Source organism: Strix aluco, chromosome 3 (assembly GCF_031877795.1).
Source record: "Strix aluco isolate bStrAlu1 chromosome 3, bStrAlu1.hap1, whole genome shotgun sequence".
NCBI classification, from domain to species: Eukaryota; Metazoa; Chordata; class Aves; order Strigiformes; family Strigidae; genus Strix; species Strix aluco.
In genome coordinates, this window is record NC_133933.1 from 29,630,219 (window position 1) to 29,654,477 (window position 24,259).

The 24,259-nt window shown below is 37.1% G+C and overlaps 1 protein-coding gene across 1 annotated transcript in view; it reads right to left on the bottom strand.

The window, feature by feature from the left end:
• Positions 1-24,259, bottom strand: part of PPP2R5A (protein phosphatase 2 regulatory subunit B'alpha) — a 48,190-nt gene that overhangs the window by 22,610 nt on the left and 1,321 nt on the right. Inside the window, exons 2-3 of the mRNA XM_074817945.1 lie at positions 6,190-6,386; positions 191-292 (exon numbers count right to left, since the gene is read on the bottom strand). Of these exons, the coding sequence (XP_074674046.1) occupies positions 191-292; positions 6,190-6,386 (299 nt within the window). The remainder of the gene's footprint in view (positions 1-190; positions 293-6,189; positions 6,387-24,259) is intronic.

The window sequence follows — 24,259 nt, forward strand, 5'->3', positions numbered from 1 at the left end:
GAAGACTTACATTCTACCATATTTATACATGTTAAGAAAAGCACCACTTTTTTTTCCCCTCCCAACTATAGAAACTCAATTATGTTATAAAAGCCATTTTGACATTCTCTACCAAAGGCACAAAATGACTCGAGTATCCATTCACAGCTCTTGCCTTACAAGAAGGCTTGAAAATAAAGGAATCGCATACCTGTATGTGGGGCCATGAGGCTTCAAGAGTTGGTTCATCTTCTTCTGGATCAAAATCTGGATTATCACTAGGTGGAAGTGTTCTGAAAATATTAGAACTAATCTGCAAGAGAAAAAAAATATTATTAATTGTATAATTTTTTATGCTTCCACAGATCACACTCAACAACGTACTGCTTTTACCCTAAAATTACATTAAACAAAACCATCATCCAAAGGTCTGAAACAGGCCAATGAAAATAATAAGAAAGTAACTTTTGTCTCAACTGTTTTACAAGTTTGTACCTAGACATGGTCATATTTAAAATTTTTCTCTGAAATCATGAAAGTTAAAAGAACATTTCAGTTTCCCCTCGTAAAGATTGTTTGTTAACTGCGACATTGAGAACTGAGGTTTTATATGAGACAACAAATACAGTATGATTAAACAATTATGATTTAAACTGAGCTCTCTTCACATGTAAGGCAGACAATCCCAAAAATATATCTGATTTTAGAGTTCTTCACTTAATTTCAAGATATTTCTCACTTTCAAGTAGAACTGAAGAACTGTTTACAATTTTTCAACTTTCATAATTTCAAGATGTTTCGAGGTTTTGGGAAGTCAGAAATATGTAACAATTGTAACTTTTTGATTTAACACAGACTTGTAACTTTGAAAAAACCCAAGAAAAATAGCTACCAAGTTACTTTAAATACAATATAGTCGTATCAAATAAATTTCAAAAGGACAAGTTTAAAAAGGTTTCTTCAGGGATTTTTGAAGCATACAGAAGTCTGGATAGAAGACCAAGATGTCAAAAGTAAAATAATGTCGTCTCTTCTGCCAGATGTAACATACTGGATTTTAAATCTCTAACATGAAAAAAGAGAACGTGAAGTTAAATCTCCTTTCTGCATTTTCTGCTGTTTATTCAGGAACATGTTTAGCCCAGCTTTTCCAATCATCTTTCAAACTCTTTAGTCCTTTTGATCAAATCTGTTTCAAATAGCTGCTAATCACCCAAGCCTACTAAACACAAAAGAAAATCTTTGACAGTTTGCAGCAAATGCTGCTGCACAGCTTCCATGTCTGAGGTGTTTGAAGAATCTTGCAAAGGGACTTTAAAAGAAGTCACCCAGCTGGCTCTGCACAGAAGAATCAGCTGCCTCATTAAACAAGATATCAAGCTATTGCATAAACGGACTTTTCAGTTCCTCCTATGCACTTCGTTCCATGTCCTGTCACTGTCTCCTGTTGGTACACGGTAAAGCTGCAGATGCTGCTGCTCTAGAGTAGAAGGGCAACGATGCTCTGTATGGATGGGCACTACAGCAGTCTCCTAGTTTACTGCACAGCAGAAAAAACCCAAACAAAACAATACAGTTGTCCTTTAATGTTGTGAAAACAAGGGACTTGGGATTCTGGAGCACAAGAGAAACTGGCTGGGGAAAAGAAGGGGGAAATAGGAGTCAGAGAACGTGAACTGAAAATCAAGACACAATCCTGGTTCTGTTATTTGATATTGTTTACTCTTCTCGGGTATTCAGCAAAAACATCCAACATACAAATCAGCCCCCTACAGAGACTCCCCTACTTCTGCTTACAAGTCCTCTACTAACATTTCTTGAAAAATGCATCCTTTTATCTCTAGATGCATCTTGCTGAACTGAACCAGTCAACCCTTTAGGACAGAACCTCAGTACAGAATGCAAAAATTTCAAGTCTAAAACAAAGGTACTAACTACTGAACATACTTCTTAGCAGAAACAAAGAGCAAGCCTCTTGGCCAGATCTTTAGAAAACTAATTGCATGATTTTCAGAGTATTCTGTACTTCTACTACAGTCTCCTGAGACCATATGAAACTTAGAATAAACTATGTACCATTTTTATGTACCAGCCTGTCTCCCTAAAGAACTGGTTCATTTACTTCTTTATGTCTGAAATACTTTCGCTTCCTCTCTCTTGCTTCTTTCTAATGTATTGATCAAAAATGTGGTTTGGGTTAAAACCCCCATTGTTTTTCTACGGGCAACTTCTTCTCTATATCCTTGTGGTGGTGCAATTCTTACCCCTCCCTGCCCCTCCTTGTTGGGCTGCTTGGTGCTAGCTGTGATTCCACCCACCTCCCCCAAGCTAACGAGCCTGGCTCCTGCCCCTCCCGATTGCTCTGAAACAGTTATGACGGCCCATCATCCGCTAATGGCCTGGCACACCTGTGCCTGGGATGGGGTGGAATGGGACAAGAACAGAGTTGCACATTCATCAAGTTCTTGTGCAACTGCTGGAAGGCACCAGGATACTTCGTTGTTCGAGATGGGCGTGAGCAAAAGGTATTTGACAAAAGTCAATTATCTTGGACCCTATAAATCACGACCACAAGGGAGACCCTTTGAGCTCTCCTGGATGACAGCGGGCCTGTGACCAGCACCTCCCCTGAGCTGGGACGCCTCTCAGGTACCAAACCCTTAAGGTGTCGTCAGCTCAGACAGAGGGCCAGGGCGAAGTCCCCTGCTCGAGTCTCAATTATCTCCCGTTGAGGAATGCCAAGGCATTGTGAGTATTCGCTCTAAACTCGAGAAGAGGGAAATTTTACTTTGAGCTAGCTTCTCTTTCACCCACTCTTTCTCTGCTTACTGGTGTGTGGGTACATTTTACTGGATCCGAATACTTTTATCTCTGTGTGTGTTTGTGTTCATTCTACTGGATCCAAATACTTTTGTTTCTGGATGCGTGTTTGTACGTTTTGTGTTTGTGTATGCGCATGTACATATGTATAAATTAAGATACCATGAAGTAAGTTAGTGTGAATCTTGTCATCCTAGAATCTGTAAATAAGTCGCTATTTTTATAACATCTTCTAAATTATTTTGTAAATGATCAATTGCTGTTATTAATAAATCTAAAATTTCTGTTAAATCATTACCGTGTTAATACTTTCATCTGCGACAATCCTCTCATATTATTTAAAATATCCCTTTTTCCTTCTTAAGTGGGGTCTTCCCCCAAACCTGTGATTTGAGAAATACAAATAATAAAAGGCTTTTACAGCTGGATAGGTTTCCAGACAAACTCAGCATTAGCTTTCTAAATTAAATCTCAAAGTTTTGCGAAAGTGACATCTGAAAATGTGCCAGTTAATGTATTAAGATATAGCAATTATATTTTATTAAAAAGAAGCAGCCTCTTACACTTCCCAAGGAGCTAAGCAATTGGACAGACCCTAGATTCAATTCCAACTGCTAAGCATGCAGATACCTGATGTTTTTTGAAATTCTGAATTCATAGCTTGTGCAAGCCTCTAGGACAATCTCATTTACATTGGATTTTTATATGCTTGTGGGGAATGAGGGGAGGTTGGCAGGCACAAGGAGATGGAGGAGTAATGTATACTGGAGGGACATTTCTATTATGCTCCCAAATCTGATAAAGGCTAGAGCTTTCTAACTTCCCAGGAAGCTTAAAAACCTATTCACAATGCCAAACCCTAATTTGCTGTTAGCTTCAGAGTATAACTAAGAATTCCCAAACAGTGAAGACACTAGTTTTAGATGACCTACAAAGAAGGTGCACAGACCACTGTGCTATCCCTTCAACACTATTTGTAAGCAAAACTCTTCCTCAGTTCTTAATTCAAAGTCTTTGGCAGAAAAACTATAGGAAAATCAGGTTGCCTGAGGCACCAAAAAGAACCTACAGCATATGTCCTGCACATCTGCCTACTTACTTTTTTTTTTTTTTTAATGATCTCATTCCTTCCTTGGTGGCCTGAAAAGTCATTGGTATCATTTCAACCAGTGCTCCCTACCTCAGAATCCAAGTAGAGCAGGGACAACTACACAAGTGATTATTGAGTGGTACTGGCCCAGCAGCTATCATGGTAATAGAGACCATGTGAAGGGAAGGAATGCTAGGAGACCTCCTCACCTGCACAGACCTTGCCTATGCACTGGTCAGGAACAACATTTTTTTCCTCTTGATATCTGTAAGGGATTGTTGACTTTGCCTCCCCAAGACTCGGGCAACTCCAAGGAAATTGGGCTGCTTCCTCTGCAAGCTGGAGGAAAGGTGTCCCAGGCCTAGGGAAAGACAAGGGGCTTTGGAAAGAAACCACTCTGCTTCTGCCACTGATGCCACTCTGGATTTTTTCATGGCATTTATGTAGTCTGTTCATCCTTTACTACCAGTCAGATAATAGCTGGGTTTCATTAAAGCTGATTTTTACCTTTTTGTCCCAAAAAGGCTATCCTTTAAACTCTGCAAAAGTAACACTGAAAAGTCTAAAAATTTTTTTAAAAATTCCTTTAAATCTCATAGAAGTTTTGCTACAAAGAAAGGCCTCAAGCTTGACACACGTGTTGTTTGGAGGGAGAGAGCCATCCAGAGTTCTTTCTGAAAGCTGGTACTTCGTCCTAATTCACAGCAAAGACCTTTTCTGCTGCCAGTTGCCAGGGAGACTAGAAATACTATTCAGGCTTGGAGGGATCTTTTGTCTCAAGCTCTGAAAAAGCTCTCACTGAGCATTTAAGGCCTTCATTTTCTGTCATTTTAGGGGAGAAAAGGAGATGGAAATTTGTTATGGAAGGAAAAACAAGCATCCACAGAGCCCAGTCATTTGCACAACAACAATAACCTCAAAAGAACAGCTCAACACTGCCTTATCTCCACGAAAAGAAAACAACTACAATATAAAAGAAAATCTCCCTTCAACAAGTATGATAGGTTAGTTAGTATACTCTTTCTTCTAACAAGAGGCTATAGAGGGCACACAGAGTAAGAAAATACTGCAAGGATTCAGGCTTGCTGCCACCAGCAGCAAAAAAAAGGAAAAGCCAAAGAGGTGGACATACTCTGTCCTTTATTTTCTTCTGTAAAAAGCATTTAGGACAGAAACACAGGTCTTTCAAGAAAAGAACAACTATACAAAAAACCCCAGTGTCCTAGATCTTTTGTAAAACAGCAAAAATGATTAAAAAGGTTTCAATATTCCTAGCCCTTCAGTAATTTCTACATTTATTGATATTAAGGATCTGATCTTCCGTATCAGCTGCTCACAGAAAAAGAAAAAACTAAAACCCACCAAAACAAAACCCAAACAAAACCTTAAGAAAAAAATAGCTTGCACTGTATAGAAAGCTACAGAAGTCATAGGCCGTAATATTTGAACTGGTCTGCTTACACTCCCAATAGCTACTTTTAAAGTCAGCATTGTGCCCATGTAAACTTAACTGAAGTTTAGAGAACCATTAGCCTAATGCACAGGCACTAAACACATTAAAAAAATTTAAACGTTAAAAAGATTTAAACTATTTCAGATTATTGTCAAATGTCCTCTTGTGTTCCCTGTACATAAGAGTATAGGCCTATCGAAAACATCACTTACACAGCATTTGAAAATTCATATTAAAAAACCTGGGAAAGTCATCAGATAATGACCACAAATATTTTGCTGCTTATTCAACAAGCCATTTGTAGAAATTGCAAGTACAAGTCATCCTGTGGTTTACAACTCAGGGAAACTACTTAGACTACTCTAGCACAGCTCTCCAAGGCCAGAACAGTAACAAACAGCCATATAAAGTATTTACAAAGTAGAGTTCCTTTCTTACACTGATAAACCTTTCCATTGACACTAATATCTGCAAGAATCTTCACCAGAAAACTTTAGCCTGTCATTCCATCGCCATTCCTAAATAAAGACAGGCAGCACTGAAATACTGCCATTTTCTGAATGAGAAAACTTCAAAGCTTACCCAGACTGCAAGCATCTGCAATATACCAGTTCTTTCATTTTAATTAACCAGAATGCATCATATTTCAGCTAATAATTAAAACTTACAAGTTGTTTGTTTTTACAAGCCATTCTAAACAAACTTGTAAGCCAAATTATCATTAACGTATTACATTATATTGTATAAGCAGAACAACCAACAGCAATTCTGAGTTAGATGCCATCAGAGTCATAAACTGATGAATGTATTTTATTAAAATCACAATGTAAAAGAGCACTCTACTTACCATTTTCACTATGTCAGCATAAGCTGATTCAACAATCACCCCACGATTTGTTGAAACATATTCAACCAGTTCATTCAGCGTTGCTCTCTTAATTTCTTTGCTTTTCAGGTCTGAAACAGAGTCCATGAAGTCAAAGAGTACACAACACTGTTGCAACTTCTGACAAAAAAGATCTTGCTGTTCATTGAAGGTTGCATCTATAAAAGAAAAAAAAAAAGCCCAACCCTTAAGTCTGTAGAAGTGAACTCGGGATTTCTAAATCTATTCTGTTGACTAAAATTTGCATAGCTATCAGGTTTTTATTATGGGGAATAGCATGCTCTATAGTCAGCAAATTAATAAGCAGTATTGTCAAAACTGAAAAGATCTGTTTAAGTATGTTAGAATGAAAGACCTGCCATTCACAACTTGTGCTTTATACAAGAAATGATGGATAAACATATGGCAGTAGATATATTTATGGAAAATGAGTTCCTGAATTAACTTTATTTTAAGTTATTAGACATTAATAAGTACCAACTCTCCCTCACCAAAAGTCATATACAGAAGCAGTGCATCATACTAACCATTCATCCTATTTGTCTCATTCTGTTCCTTAATCCTGTATTATATAACCTGCTTAAAAGCTGTAAAATCTGCTTTGAAGGAACCTTGTCTTTTTATCCCAATGCAAAATACTTCACATACTTTTGACATCATGTGATGAATGTTTCTCTTAAGAATCAACTCTAATATTTCAGAAGAATTAGTCCTGAATTTTCATGCTTTGTCTAAATAATCTTAGTCATGTAAGGTTTTCCAGCTTTTTTGGCCTATTAAGACAACGTGTTTGGCTATGACTTGGCATTTTCATTTTAGAGTGCAGTTTCTCTATAAGCTGATAAGCAAAATTCCTCCATTAGTATTTCACATTAGCTCTAAGAAAGATGGATTATTAAGTATGGTACACTTCAAAAATTTAATACATCCTTAAAATATTGTTACCGTTCAAAAGTTACATGATCACAACAAAAGCAGCCATGGTTTTAACTAGAAAAAATTATTTAGTGCCTTTCATTCTTGTTTTTAATTGTTTGTTCGGGTTCTAAGCCACTCCAGCAACAACAGCATCACCTCATCTATCAGTCAGTTGGGATTTCACTTGTTCTGGTAAAAAAATTTCCAATTTTATCTGCAAATAAGGAATGCTCTCCCCCTGAAGAATTTTCAAGACCTACTAATCCCTTAGCTTCATTCATTCACTGCAGTATTGATACTAACACTGCTGTTTAGTCATAAGATTATCAAGACAAGAAAAAGGCAACTGCCTTGTAACACTGAGTGTTGAAAATCTCAAGCCTCACTTTAAAATTTGAACACATCAGAGAGATCTCATGCTCCTCTTTATTGTTTTAGGATTATTCTAACTAAACAAATGTCATTTTAAGTTTGTAAATTTAACAACTCAAACACTCTTTGATAATGTCAGTTCCTCAAGTTTCTTACCAAAACACCTCCCACTTAGTGGCTGGAACAACAGTGGTTGTAATATTCAGTAATTATCTGATAAAATTATTTCATTTTCATAAGCAAAAAGTAATTGCTAAAATGGACCAAAACACTGCCACTGTAATCCCAGCTGCTCACTCTGCCCTGCAAGTTCAAACACCAGAATATTGTATTGTATTCCCTTTCCCCATCTGACAGTTATGATCCTATTAACTGAGCATAACAACTTCAGTGAGCTTTTGAAAAAGCCAGCAATTACTACTCCCTCATAAAGAGCAATTCATACTTTCAGATGTTAATTCTGCAATTTTAACCATTTTTCTTTTGAATAAAAATCTTTCAAGATGCTTATTTGGCTCAGATAACTACAAAGACATGAATTGTTACACTCTGCAAAATAATGAACATCAGCTGTAAAAACATTTGTAAGTTACATAACATTTCAGCTCAGATCTTCTAATATTCTACAGCGGATTGCATGAGTAAGTACTGTATCATAGCAACAAAGCAACAACAGTGACATGCTAAGGATAAAATCCAAAAAGCCTAATTTAAGAAACCAACACAGGGAGGACAGCTTTTTCTGACACTAGCCCCAAGCTGATAGCCAGACTCAAATAGGAGTCAAACCTACTCTTATTTTTCCTCACTACAAACTTAACTATACTTCAAGTTACAAAAGCCCACTGCTGTGTCTCACTGCTAATACAGTGTATTTAGCTGATGTTCAATAAAATGAAACATCATTAACCAAAATTTACCTAGGAGATTCGAAAACCAGCAGACAGCATGTGAATACTCCTAACAGTGGTTAAAACATACTGAAGACCTAAGGTTAAAAGCAAGTAACAGAAATTCAGACAAAATAATCACATCACTTATTACCTTTGCTAGAATATCAAAGAAATCCCTGCATTAACCCCTTTTAGTTAGACATTAGCGTTAACAGAGATCCTATTGCTCCTGCCATGCATCACCAGTCCATTTCATCAGCAACATGATCTATCTCAATTAGACGTGTTTTTTCTAATGAAAAACCTGCCCATTAATCTGTTCTATTACTCTTATTTAAAGCAAAACCAAAGGAAGTATTTTCTTCTACGCATACATCCATTTTCCATACTTATAAGGGGAAATCATAACATAAAGACATCCGCAAGAGATGAAAATTATGCGCAACCATGCTAACAAATAAGGTAAAAAGAAAGCCAGTTCCGTTGTACCAGCACTACCTGTCTTCATGCACTCAATCCCTGCTCGACACACAGTACATTTATCCCAGGAATGCTATGAGATGTACCATGGGTATCTCCAAGTGACTTGGGAAAATTTGTTTGTCAGATCGTGTTCTTAACTTTTTAAAACTTTGCCTTTAACTATCCCAGCACAATGGAAGCTAGACAACTCTACACCACAATAAGACCACATTGCAATAGTTTACTCCAGTTCTATGAACAAAATAAACCGTGCCACCATAATTGCATTAACATCGGAGCTTTTAGCTTTAGCAGTTTAACAATCTGTGGCATGATTTTTAAACCAATTTCAATTTAATATCTATCAAGATTCACAGCATACATCTGAAGGTTCAAGATAATTGATTTTCTTCAAATACCCTAAATACCATAAGGACCATAGAAGATAATGTAGGTTCAAAGTAGACAGTGAATGCCTCAATAAAATAACCCTGTTGTAAGACTGTATGGGGGGGTGGCGGGGGAAAAAAAAAAAATTAATCCTGAATTCTATGACCAGCCTGTCCCTGAATTGCTGCATGTTGTTGGAAGAGACAGTTGAAGGGGAAAAAAAAGGGAGAGAAGGAAACAAAACATGAGGAAGCCTAAAGCAGAAAAAAGGAACAAAGACGTTTAATGCTATTTAAAAGAGTGTCAAGATACATAACATTGAACCACACCCCAGAAAATGGTCTACACACCATGTGATCCAGATGATCAAAAGGCAGTTGCCTCAACTTTATTTTCTAGAGGCTGCTCAACAGATGTGTGATTTAGGAAGTTTTTTTTCAAATCCACTGTTACATTCTTTGAAAGGTTGGTTTTAAGTTGATCTAAGGTCCTTGGGAAGGTAGTAATGAGATTTTAGGCAGCCACAGAAAGCAAATTCTTAATCAGGTAGGAAATCCTAAAGACAAAAATTTCCATCTAACACCAAAAGAATTATTGTAAATTATGATCCACTTTAACTGTGACTCTTTCTAAGGATATGCATTGCCTCTGGTCATTTACACGATAGATAGTAAAATGTTTGTAACTGCTGAAAATAGTTCATTTGATCATAATACTGAAGTTCTCAACAGACTATTTCTACTATTTACAAAGAGCTGATCATTACAGACAGCAGCCACAATATCAAAGGACAAAAAGTTACAAACAAGTTCACTTGGAAGCTTCTCCAGAGCAGAAGTTATTAAACATTAAAACTGCATGATTGTATAGATTCACCTCTTAAGTCAAATGCTTCCAAATTTATAAGGTCATCGATCCAAGTCTAAGCATGGAATATTGAGTTAGAAGATTAATTTTTTCAGAAAGGGTTCAAACAAAATTATATAGATAGGGAAAATTCACAATCACAGAGCTACCTCACTAGTATGTAACTGAAGAGACAAACACCACGAACATCACTAGCCAGGGGACTACAATGACATCTTCCCACAGTATATTCATCTCATATGTTTACAGGCCTTTCTCCTGGAAGGAATAGATAAGATACTTCTCCTTTCTCAACAGAATTGTTTACCCAAGACCTTCTGTACAAAGCCAGAGAACCTAACATAATCCTTGTTTCAGTAGCAGGAACCAGAATCTAAGTCTACAAAAACTTCTCTGTCAACTACACAAATTGGAAGTTCAAAAAACATACTTTCCCTGCCAAGATAAAGTAAACCCTCTCAAACATTTGCAACAAGTTTCCAATATTCTTTTTTTTAACATCTCAAACTAAGTATTTCTACTTTTTCCTGAAAAAAGCTACCCCAGGAAAATGCAGAAGTCAGAGAAACAACCACGAAGTTTTCTTCTGACAGTCTCTTAAAGCAGTTCACATACAGCACTTTCAAACACTTCAGAGGGCAATGATAATATGAAATAAAGTACTGCATCTCTCCTTACAGCAAACCTAACTTGGTGGGCAATCCTACACTTCTACATAATTCTCTGACAGGCTGAAATACAGACAAGGATTGATACAAGACAAGGATTATGACATAGTTATGTCATATTCCACAGTGTGAAGGTTAGCATTTAGTCTGTGTTGTCCATAACATCTACTGTGATATATGCAGCTGTACTCAATGGTGGAGGGATCTGCTAGAGCAGAATGAAGCTCTAACACTGACACAGAGAGAGGAACACGTGTACTGTGAGACATCAAGTGTTTGGTTTTGTTTGCTTTTTTATTTATTTCTTCACATCAGTAAATTATCAACACTGTTGTACAGCCTGCTCTTTTCAGAGATACCATTAATCTGCAAAGGGGTTAGCCTGGTAAACTATGCCCTAGCCTACATAAATCAAGGATAGGGAGTCCTGTTTAACCTAAATTTAAGGGTTATTTTTGTCCTGGGGAGTTCTTGTGTGCATTATTGTTGTGATTATTTTTGTCCTGGGGAGTTCTTGCGTGCATTATTGTTGTGATTTCCTATAGTATCTGGGTGTCAGTGTTTATGTTATAGGCATGGTAACACATTGTTAAGAAACGGGACTTCTGATGCAACTGATGTTCTAACAGGAGACAGAGAGAGTATGTTTCCAAGTTCTCAGAAGTCTACATCTGCAGCTTGACAGGCAGCAAAACAGTTGGCTGACAATGAAAAGGAGAGGTCTCTCTCCCTGCTGCCCCTTGCCATTTACTCCTCCCCTTCCCCTCCTCTCGTCCCAGTCACATCCATCCCTCAACACTGGCTCTGGAACTTGTCAGACTCTTCTGTAAGCTGCTTTAACTCAATAACATGGCCATATTAGTGAGGTTAAATGGCTTCTGGAGGGGGCTGATGTGCATCAGCTCTGGCACAAGATCAGCAATGGGAGCAGAAACTCATTTCAGCTGCAGTGAGCTGTTGAGTTAGTTCACCATCTCCTTTGGAATCATATCATCCAACTATAGAGGTAGGAGATAACTGAAAAATCCTACCTACACATTAAGTTAGCCACTTTTTTGAATACTACATTTTGGTTTTCTGGTTTGGGTTTGTTTGGGTTTTTTTAAAAAATCACTTTAAACTCCTTTTTAAAGAAAACTGTAGCCCCTATATGAAATCTCACAGTATACTTGGCTATACTGGTAGTCTACAACATTCTCCAGTAAATCCATACACCTGTAAGAGAAGTTCGCACAATTCCAGCTTTTGGTAACTCAACAGCCCAACTGAAACTGGTGAGGCTACTCAGACGAGCACTCATGCAGCACCTTATGCATCCAAGGAATCTTGTCATCAGTATTTTCAGGTTTTCCCACATAGAAAAACTTTGCCACCCTAAGGAATAAGTGCCATTTCCTCATAGACTAGGGTTGTAGGTTTTCCTCTCACCCCTCCATTCAGAGTTCAACAGCCTATGTTTTCAAATTACCTGTTACCCCAATGTCCGTAGCTGTTGCTGGAACTCTGGAAGGGGCTAAGTAAGTTCCTCTGTGTGTTTTCAGTAAACAGAGCTCTGACTTTCCAGGTCAGCTAAGGGAGTCAGATAGAACAATATTATATATCTTAAAAGTTAACCAGCTCCCTATACAGTAGTAAGTTTGTTCAATGGAGAAGCAGGTTGGGAAGATGACAAGGTAGAATGGTATTCTCAAACATTATGCTACAAGGAAATTCATACTACATATAGCAGATAACCAAAACAAAGACTTGGTACAGATGGCACATTGGCCAACCCTATTTAGGACCCATGTGCTCATACTAACACTTAACCTCTTCATTTCAGAAATCAAAAGGATTGCAAAGGAGCAATCAAGATAAGCTCAGCTTCTGTTGCACTTCCACCTATAGGTAAACTGTTCTGCAGATGGTTGTCGGGCAGGACTTGCACTAAGAGATCTGCATGAACAATACTTCAAAAATACACTGTGACATCCTGCTTGCTCAACTGTGCCCACAGCACATGTTTTATCCAAGTTAATATATACCTTTCTCCAACCAGTTGTGCAAAGTCAAGTTAAAACGGCCAAAACAAAACAACCTGATAAAAGTCATACCACCATCCAAGTAAATCTCCATTTTCTTTAGCTAGGAAATCAGAACTTTTGTCATGAGAATATTCTGGATTGAAGACTAATTCTCTGATACATGCCAGGGAAGAACAAGAGAAAAAAAAAGAAAGAAAAAACAGAAACCACACATTAGAAGTAAAACTAGGGGAAGATAACAATAAACAATTACTTTTACTCATACACAGCATTGTGGTTTCTGAAGTTAGTTACAAAGTCTAGGCTATAGATAATTTTGAAATCATTTACTGAAAAAGTACTCCTGAAAAGCTATCTTCCATTCAATAACAGACACTGTTTGTTTAGATGGCTTCACCTGCCACTCCACGTGGCCTGCAGTTGACCTTAACAAATCAGTCCAGCAAATCTGGAAAACCTATGCTGATCTAACAAATGACTCCTTGCAGTGATGGTAAGCTGCAAGTATCTTGTCTAGATTGCTTCTACTATCTTCCAAGCTTTGTTATAATCTCATATAGTTAAGAATCTTCAGTTACTATCACATTAAATCCCTTGATTTTAATGAAGATTTGAGTCAACCGAGACACTTCAGACAGTAAGGAAGTACCCTGCTGAAGTGCTTTCATATTAATAGCCCTATTTCCTACTGTTTAATTCAGACGACGTGCAGTCAGATGCAAAAAGTAATAGAAATTACTCTCTTGGTCCTCAAAATTTAAATAGTAAGACTCCAGTATAACCAGGTCTGCCACAGTTCACCTCATTTCTACCACACTTTCTCAAAAAGGAGAATTAAAGCACCATTGATTCCTTAAACAAAAAACTTGCCAAACATACCAACCACTGGAACAGGAACGTAAAACACCCTGAAGTCATCCTTAACAAAATTTACAACTTGAACAATACAAAGATCTCCTCAAGAGCACGCCACCAGTTCAGAACCTAACTGAAACTCAGCTTCATGCAACAAAAAAAAAAGCAAAGCAGAAAAAAATCCGTTATTGTCCGATGACCTGACACAGTTGAATCAATGCTGCCTTTGAAGGTATTGAGAAGTTGAGCAATTTGCGTATGGTTCATTCTATGCAAGTTTTGTTCAGGGTGATACTATATTTATTATAAAAGGCAAAGTTGCACTTCTTGCACAGCTGAAGTGTATGTTTTCAAACAACAATTATGCTACTCCTCTCATCTTTGAAACCAGCTTTCTTCCACCAGTAAGCCAACCATTATGTTCCCCAACGCATTCATTTATGTTTTTGGCATACGCTGCTACTGTATTTGCTGACCTCATTTAAAACCCATCAAGCAGTTTTAATGACTGATCACATGCCAGGATGGGCCTATTTTGAATATAACCAGAGGCTCTAAGAGCTTAGCATTCTCTCCTGCATGCAAGACATTAGCCCAAATAATGGTTTCACTGGCTTGACAAAGGCATAATAGCTCATGATTATTAAGTAATAGTGATCGTAAATTAATTTAAAATGGAAACCCAGCTTCTTTCAGGAAGATAGTGTTAAATTTCAGGGTGATAAATCCCATCACAGAATTAACATGCACAGACAGGTCATTAAACTGGGAAAGACCAGAGAGTAATTGATTTCTGGAATGGGAAACTGTTTCTCAGATGTGAATATGGGATAGATGGCAACTTTTAACTTAAAATTACAAAAGTTGATACAAAGGCCTGAGAATTAAAAGTGCTTTCCCAAAACAGAAAACACAACTCCTAAATAGCTTTTGTTATATTGAAATGCAACAAAGGTTTTTGTTATGGTAAAACATACAGGCTTTCAAGAAGTCCTCCTAACAAGAGGGCAAATAAAGGTCAAGGTAAAGTCCTGGGTATATAAACAGGTCCTCTCTAAAGTCGAACTGGGGTTACATTGTATTAGCCACAAACTGAAAGCACCCACAGAGAAGCTGGCACACAACAACTCCTGGTAACTGTTACTCCTGGTAACTCACTCACCTGCCAGAAAAATTAGCCACCAGCAAGACTCAAAAGACTCTACAGAAAGTGGAAGAAACTACAGACCAGTTTATGAGACTGTCAAATCAAAAAGATCTGAAGGGACAATCAGTATGATGCTGCTTGTTCTTGACACATGAACTGTTAAGTACACTTTTCCTCAAACACAAGCATTTGCCCTTAAAGAAATACTATTTATTGAAGTGTAAGGGTTCAATACAATTTCGGATATTCACATGTAATTTTGAAGATGTAAAACAAGCCTTCATGTTGTGACAAGGCAGACTCAAGGAACTGTTTCACATCTACCCTGCTAAGAATTAAAAGAAGAATAATCTGAACAAGCTCTGCTCCCTATTTCACCCCCCAACAGCTGTAGTACTCTGTATGTACATTACCAGGGGAAAAAGACAGCTGAAAAGCAGGTGACAAAGTTGTGTGCCACACAGACTCAGTAAAAACTTAAGCTCAATACCCATTATACAGTACTGTAGTAAAAGCATTCTCTATTCATAGGAACAGAAACACTTTGCTTGACCAGAAGACCAAAACAAATTGATTTGCACTTTTTAAGCTTGAAAGGCCAGAAACTGTTATTTACAATTTGAGTAAGTTCCCTTTTTATTAAGTCAACTGCAAAACTCCTGTCTGACCGAAATGATGGTATTTTATAATTAGCGAGAATTGATAATGAAGTATGCCATAAGTGTATCTAGTGTGGGATACTGGGCTTTTTTTAAATCTATTACCTTGTGTTCTTCCCCAATCATTTCCTCACCTTATCTAAGTATAAAATTATTTTTGAATAAGACACCAAACTAGACCAACTTCAACATCACGCTAGAAAATGCAAATCAACATTACAAATCAAGTTTGTTTGCATTTTCCCAGCAACTGAAGAGACACTCATGTTGTTTTCACACAGCAAAATTAGTGCTGAGTGTAATATAAAAATACCTTTTATTTGAAACCAAGGGGTAGCTTTTAAACATTACTTCACAGAAGTACAGAAACTCATTTTGCAGTTAATTTAGCATTCAGCTATTTTAAATGTGTGAAGGGCACATATAGAGGAATAATTTAATAGGAAGTCTGTGCCAGACGAAACATGCAATCCAGCTTTTCAAAAACCAGGGAAACACCTCCTCCTCTTCCCTTGAATCCCCGTGTAAATCCAGGTGGAAGTTACAGATAGTGGATTAACTCTTCAAATAAATATATACTTTATGAATTGGCTAAACCACTGTTTCTTAATTTTCACAATTCTCTCAGACAAATAAGATAATGACATACTTTATAATGATAAGTGTTACAGTAGGAAGAACTAAGATTAAATTAGACTGGAAACACAGGTGAAATCCTGGTTCTGCTGCATTCAGTGACCTAACTCCCACTGACCTCAATGCGAATAGATCATCCCGAGCAGATGAATATTCAAGCACTTGCAGGATGTCTTCACCCAGTTCACTTAAATTAAACATTTAGCCTCATAAATAGAAGGTTGAGCTACTTTTTAAATCAATTTTAACCATATTCTAACCATTACGTTCTTTCTATCAAAAACTGTAAACATCAAGTGTTCAGTAATGAGGGATCCTACACTGAAGTATATTCCCATCTGGCAAAATCTCTTGGCTATTTTTACACCATATTGATGCACTGAGTTTATTTTGTTCCTGCTTCCTACTCTTAAGGGAAAATACACACCAATATAAGCTACTGAATCTTGTCCTTCCTGACTGTACTGTGGGACCCAGTCTATGCCTCTCTAGGGGGTTCTGACATCTGCATCTTAATTTTTCATCTCAAAATAATGACTGTTTTCCTACAGAATCTTAACAACGCTGAAATGCACAAGTTTATTCCACATATGTAAGTCAGAACCTAAGTTAAATTCTCATCATTTGTTGCTGTTACATACACATGGAACCAAAACTTATGCTTCTTAACAAGATTTCAGTCATACATGTATGCCATATTTTAAGTAAGCATAGAATTTTTAATGGAAGACACATTACACTCTTCAAAAGCTTTACCCAATTACACTAAATTGGAATATCTTTTTAAAAAAAAAACATTTTATTCCCCTACACTTTCCCTTAGAATTTTACTTGGGAAGAAATTAATAAAGTAGAAGCTGTGCTTTTATTTTTAAAGGACCAACCAGCTACAGAAACAAAGTAACCTATTAAATCACTTCTAAAAGTTCACTTGTTTCATGCAGGGATGCACCCTGCTAATTCTCAAATACAGCAACAGCAGAAATAAAGCTTCATATTCAGACAAATTGCTGTGACTTTTTATTCCTGCTCTTCTTCAGATTAGCCTTCCTGGCCCATGCTATATTGTCCTTCTCTGAACTCACTCACCTCACCTCCTCTTTCAGTTCTTCTGAGAAAAATCTACCCTGCTGCTTTCACCTCTGTTATTCACAGCTTGTCAGCTCTCCAAGGGTGTGATGGTCTCAGATATAAACTTCTAATGAGTAATCTGAAAAATTAAACTTGTACAATACATTGAAAGTTTTCCTGACATGGTAGGGAGTAGCTTTAATGCCTTTAATTCTCAAAGGCTTAAAAACCACTTACTAGAATTAGAACATCTTCCTTTTGCAGCACTATTCTTGAATATATATGTACAAATATTATTTTTGTTGCTACTTGCACCTTGGCCTCCCAGCTCCACAGCAAAATTAATATTTCTCTTCTGAACCCTATCATATCAATGAAGTTGACAAAAAACCTACTGATTTCACCAAAGCTTTGCTTGGTAAGATAGTAAGAAACAATGGCAAAGAGAGGAAACTCAAGATGAGAACAAGATATAAATCTTTTCCCAATGGCAGCTGGGCAACACAACAGCACAATCTTTTTTAAAAAAAAAAAAAATCTATATCCTTTTCCCTTCATCATATTCACAGCAGCAATACATGCTACTACTTTAGCAGGCTACAGGTCACCTAAAATTCCAATCAGACTGCTGTCTCTTCCCATAGCCTCCATACCCTTAAAATACCAAGGCCTAGTATCCTACATCTACATTCCATCCGCTCTTCTCAGCTTCACTTCCCACACACCCCCCCCAAACATATAGTAGCCAGGAGCACAATGACTGAAAGTTAATTTCATGCTCTAATCATGGTTACTGCAGTTACATTCTCCTCATTTTTAAATTCTCAAGTAAAGACTCATTTGGTGAGCCAACTCATCTGCAATCAATTCCTAATGTACAGGACAAAAACCTTAAGCCAAAGAAGTTTTAGGAACATCACAGAAAACTCAAAAACCATAGTTGCAATGAAAAACTATGAAGAAACTAGAAGAGAGTACAGTAAGAAACATTTCCAGATGTCCACAGGAGTGCTGAGACTCAAAATACTAAGCTTACTGCAGCTACTGGAGAAGAGCTAGCCTCTGCCCTCTCCTCCCACTTCAGCTTCTCTAACCAGCCCGCCAATTCCATTCTGTCCCCTCCCTTGTAAGACACTTCTGGGGTCTTGCTTGTAGAAAAAATACAAGTTTTCCATACACTTCGTTGCCATGCCTAACAGTACTACAGATGAGAAAACCAAAGAAAAGCCATGCATAGTAGCTTCACTGAGCATAGTAGATGAGAGCAGTGGTAGATATTAAAGTATCTATACAGAATAGCATAGTAGATACTGAATCACCAGTCTTGCTACTGAGCATGTCTTAGAATTTGGATCAAATTAGATCAATTTTCATGAAGACCTATGTGCTAAGCTCCGAAGTACAGCAAACATTAAACCTCAAGGCAGTTAGTTTATTTTTTTTTTTTTTTTAATACTGACACCATGCAATTTATTTTTCCTCTAGTCTTTGAAGCAGTTTGAACTGTTTTTGCTGAAACTAAGAAAGCTAGCCTGAGAAACAGTTCCAAATAAAACTGTCCATACTTGGCATGGAAAACTTCAGTCCAAACAGTTTAGCAATGCTGTAAGCAGCTGAGAATAAGGTCTTGTGAAGGAAAATTGTAGGTGACCTTAATTGTGATGAGCTCTATCTTTAAGTCAAAAGTATACTATGAAATAGTCATCTTGTAGACAACATACTTCATTGGCCATGAACTCAGCAAAACTTAACAGAAACTAGTTCAGTGACTCTCTGATAAAAATCAATGATTCAGACATTAAAAAGAAGCTGTCACTGTCGGTCCAGTTTCTAGTAGAGCATTTTGCCAAGGGAGTCTTATAAAACAGATGTTATTTACTACCTATTCATCTAGTTCAGCTGTGGTTCCAACCTTCAAAATCCACATGCTGTTATGAGACTATAAATACAATTTTAGCCTGCTAGATTAAAACAGGAGTCAGGACTACAATGGCATAGAAGCTGAATTTTATATCCTTCCCAATGGAAGTGTCTTTTTTCATAAGAACACAATACGTACCCCTTCTGTGCTTAAAAGGAAAATTAATCTGCCCAGAACTGTTGGTATGACACCTTTTCAAAAGCACTGAATGATTTTAAGATAGATAGATATTAAAAAAATACAATCTGTAGATTGAAGTAATCTTCTTTTCATCAGATAGCCTGGAGCAATAAGTAATTCCATTTGTATTTCCTACAGCAACTAACATTAAATTCAGCACCTGCAAAACTAATATCTGACTAAACTAGAAAGCAATGAATATGGAAAAAGAAATCTGATACTAAGCTGGCACACAGAAGATGTGCAAGATTTAAATAGAAAAGTTCATGTGAAGACTGTCAATAGGCTCTATATTTAGGAGTTGCTCTTGATGGAAGTATATTCTAAGACCAAAAATTCAAGTCTAAGGGTAAAAAAGGTCAATTTGTTAAGAATTAAAGACTAAATGTTCCACTCCATAAACTAGGAACAGTTCCTTAATATAGAAAAAAAAAATTAAACAGCTCATTTTTCATGGAACTACACTAGAATATTAAAAAAATTCTTGAAGCTTTTTTAGCTATTATAGGTTCTCTATTTCTCAAGATTGTAACTTCATTAAACAGAAGTTTGACTACTTTATAGTATGCCCTGCTGAGATTATACATAAGAGTTACACCTAAATTCCTCACAGAACATCCTCATTCTTCATCTGAAATAAAGATCATCTCTCTCAAGGAAAAACTCACCCAACAAGATCGCAGTTGCAAGAGATGTTGAATTCAGAAGGTAGAGGATGGGGGACTACAGAAGAGGAAATAACCATGAATCATGAAGGATACAAGATAAAGTGCAAATCCGAGACAGAAAACTGTCATTTCACTGACAAATATTTATTAAGGGTGTAGTAAAAGTAAACCATTCTCAGGTTCTGAGGGACATTTTCCTTTGGGGAGCAAAACCAATTTAATATGAGAATTCCTCTCAGCTGTTTTTAACTCCACTTAGTTTTGTTGCTCTGAAGCACACAGTATATGACTCCAAACATTCGAAGTTTAAGGTTTGAACTGACCCTGGTAGATTTAATAACGTTAAAATTTTCCCCATAAGCAAGCTTATTAGGCCTTCCTGTAATGTTTCCACAAAAGCTTAGCTTGAACACAACACCTGGTTTTCAATCAAACACAAGCTCTCTCTCAAGGGTTTAAGTACAGAAAATACTATTGTTAACACCTATTTTAGATCCCGTATTTCAATGTTAAAACTACACATTGGAAGGTCTTCTTAAAAATGTCTTATTCCAGTATACTTCACCACTGTAACTCTCAGCCCCACAGAGATCATTATAACCATCGCTAGCCTGTGGTTGAAAGATTTTTGGACCACCTTCCAGTTCTTCTGCTGTAAGGGCCAGAGTTTTCTTGGTGGGGAGACAGTTTAATTTGGAAGTGAATACTAAGAATTTCTTCTCATATATTTATTCTCTGAGCATGATATAGGAATTAAGCCTGTGGTGACATGCATCTTCCCAAATGGATATTCACTATTAAGATCACAGAAAGGCATCAGGAAATGTTTATTCATTCCAGCTGCACTTGACATGTTTGGTACACAGGGAAAAAAGTGTATTTGCTTTACAACCGGACAGACCATATTAATTGTACTAAATAAAAGCAACAAGTTGTGCTTTCTATTCACCATTTTCCACCTGTATTTTTACATGCTTCTTCAACCAAAAATGACAAACAAGTATGCATACATTTACTGTAATGAGTCAGATCAGGTTCCAAGGTCAAGTTGTATCTCTTTTTTCAAAAATTAAGGTAACTGCATGTGCTATCACAGCCTTTTAAAACAACTTGCTATTGAGACAAAATTACCGCTTCTTAAGATGTTAAAAATAACACTTCCTTTGCCAGATTTCTTTAAACTCACCACTCTCAGAATTGCCCATGAAGTGATAAAATCCTGCTGTTAACCAGCACATTACTTGGCTGCAGATTTTTCAAAGGATTTGTATTATGTAAACTATAAAGTAACGAAATGAAAAGGAGATGGGGGGAAGCAACTTCAACTTCTAACAGGTTTAACGAGAGGGTTTTTTTCTTTTAAATACAGTCACTGGGTCTTCAGTATTTCTTATTCAGCTTCTAAAGAGTACAGTAAAATGGACACTCTCCTAAATGACAAACACACAGGAAACTTGCTAACTTAACTGAAGAACACATTACTAATTATTTTATGTATCCTGACATGAGTCAGGTTTTGCTGAGCTTTTATCTAAAAATTATAGATATCATCACACACAAAAATAAGCCAAATGTTAATGACAACACACAGTCTTGCTGCCCTTCCTCTCAATCTCACTTCCCCAACAAAACCTCCAAAGTGAAGAGTACCTACTATTTGGGACTGTTACCTACTACTTGCAGATATAGTTCTTCTCCTAGCAGTCATAGAATATGCAGTAAAATTAAGGAATTTTGGTAATACGCACCATCAGTACAATTAACTCCAGAAATATGTACAGGCTTTCAAACAACACAACTACGAAAGCATGTTACACAATCTGATCTGGCCATTTCAGTGGCAAACAAACAACAGTCCCTAGATAAAAGGGAAAAAACCCACAACACTATCTACCCAAGAAGGTAGGTTTTAAAGTGGATGGGTAATTTTTATTTTTATTCTGGAACATCTCTCCTTCCAGTAAAGTAGATGTAAGTATTTTAGGCCACAAACCCATTGGGGAGTTTTAGAATACTGTTTATACTTACTTCGGAATATTTTTTCTTAAAAGTGATGAAACAAGACAGTAACTATAAACAAGATGAAATATTTTACAGCAGCATAATACCAAACTGCTTTTTCATCTACAAAATGCTTCTTTTCTCCCAATACAAGCTTCAAACACCTCAGATTTAACCATTTATTTGAAGATATCTGGAAAAGCAAAAAGTCTTAACCTAATTTCGTAAGTGTATGCCAAGCACCCTCAGGCATCAGTACGACTGTACTTTCCTTTTTCAGCCCCTCCCTAGGAACACTCATCTACTACTCTGTAGATGATACTACACTGGCAGCATTGCAACTATTACTGAATTCCATATTAACTTTAAATAATAAAGCAAAGCTTCATCTTCCCAAGACATACGTGATTAGAACAAGAAGTTTTACAAAACGATACATTTATAGAGAAAGCAAACACTTCCCTCCTAGAAGCTTTTTAGGTTTGGGGGGCAGGGGAGGTTCAAAAGAGGAAGGGAGAGAGGGAGCCCCTCAAGCAGATGGAGAGAAATCATCCTATGTCCATAGCTGTGTTCAGGACAAATCTAACATCACAAACCCAAAGGAGAAAACACGCAGAAGAGCACTGTCTGACTTTCTGCTGACTGGCTAGTTAGGATACTGTAACTCACAAAAGTGTATTTTGCCCACAATTCATGTTCTGAAGCAGGTTTAGAGGGCAATTTAAATCATAAGCATAAAGACAGATGAGATCCTCCTTTAAGAATTTAAGACAATTCAAACTACTGTACAACTCTGCATAACTGAAGAAATTCCTGATAGTTTATGGCCTCAAATTTCTGAACATCTGAGCTGCTGATCCCATGCAAATCTTCTCTGTGTTATAAGGAAAAAGCTGTAAAACCACACTCACAAAACTGTAAGATTTAATCATACTGAGTTAAAAAATTAATATAAAAGTCACAGCTCGGCAAAGAATGTAAACTTGGACATTTTGCTGAGTTAAACTGGAAATACTCCCTGCATAAAGTATGTATGTTTAACTGTCTGCTGGATCAGGACTCAAACTTTCTGAAGTCTGCCACCTATGTGCAATATTTACCAAGTGCTTTTTACAAGGTCTCAAGTGTGGTTTTATAAAATTAATCTGAGGAAAATATACTGTCTAAACAGCATGTGACTAAATCTTGATTTCAAACCAATTATTCCGGTTATAAATCCCTCAAATCAAACTAGTGTACCAAGACAGGACACAACTTCACAAAGCAAGCCCAAAACAAGCAGCAAGAACACCCTTGCTGTTGTTAAAGTAAAACCCAAGGCTGCTGCAACAAACATGCTAAAAAACCCAAAACAACAACCTCCCCTTGTTACTCTTCTACCCAAGCTTATTTGTGTTTAATAACATTTCTGCCAGTTTTATAGTTCGTGTACATTTGCCACTCGGAAGTAGGAAGAAAAAATTGTCATGAAATACAACTCATGACTGTAAAAGCCGTGAATATCAAACAGAAACAAAATTACTTAGTATCTAGGAATATTTTTAATTTTGCCATATTTCATTCAGATTTGGGGTATTTGCTGCAAATCATCAGATGTTTTCCACCATCATATGATACAGCTTCAAAAACCTTAAGACTTTAACACTAGTGTAAAATTAATACGCTGGGTCATGTTAAGGTAATCTCTCTCCTGTATTTTCCAGGTCCCTGTCAAATACTTTAATAACAAGTTTATATTCTCTGCCTAATAATTTTTGTAATTCTTAGAAGAAGAAATACACAGAAATTTATTTTGACTTTCAAAGGTGTGGAAGGTTGCAATTAACTTTAGTTTCATTTTTGGAATCTAACGAACTGAGCCTTTTCAGATTTTAGCTCCAGTACAAAGGCTAAAACCTTCACCTAACTATTTTAACGTCAGCAATGCCAGCATCTACAATTCCCATTCACTTGTGAGCGTTCGCATACAGCACCACGTAGAAGGTCTCTGAGGCAACTCCTGAACGTTAAAACAAGACGGGCAAAGCGTCATTCAAACACCGTCCAAAAGTGATGGGAAGGAACCAAACACAAACTCTCTCCGGTAACTGAGGATATTATGCCAGAGGCACAGAGTTCCTCTTTGCAAAATCCCCCGGGGGAGGAGCCACAGCTCGCTCCTAGGTTTTAGTGCTCAATTCCCTGCACTTCTCAACTCAATTTAGCGTCTCCATTTTCCGCAGTAAGCCCTCAAAAAGCACACCTGCCCTCCCAAGACTCCTAAATCTCCCCGAGGAGGGGTGGCGAGTTAATGGAGCCA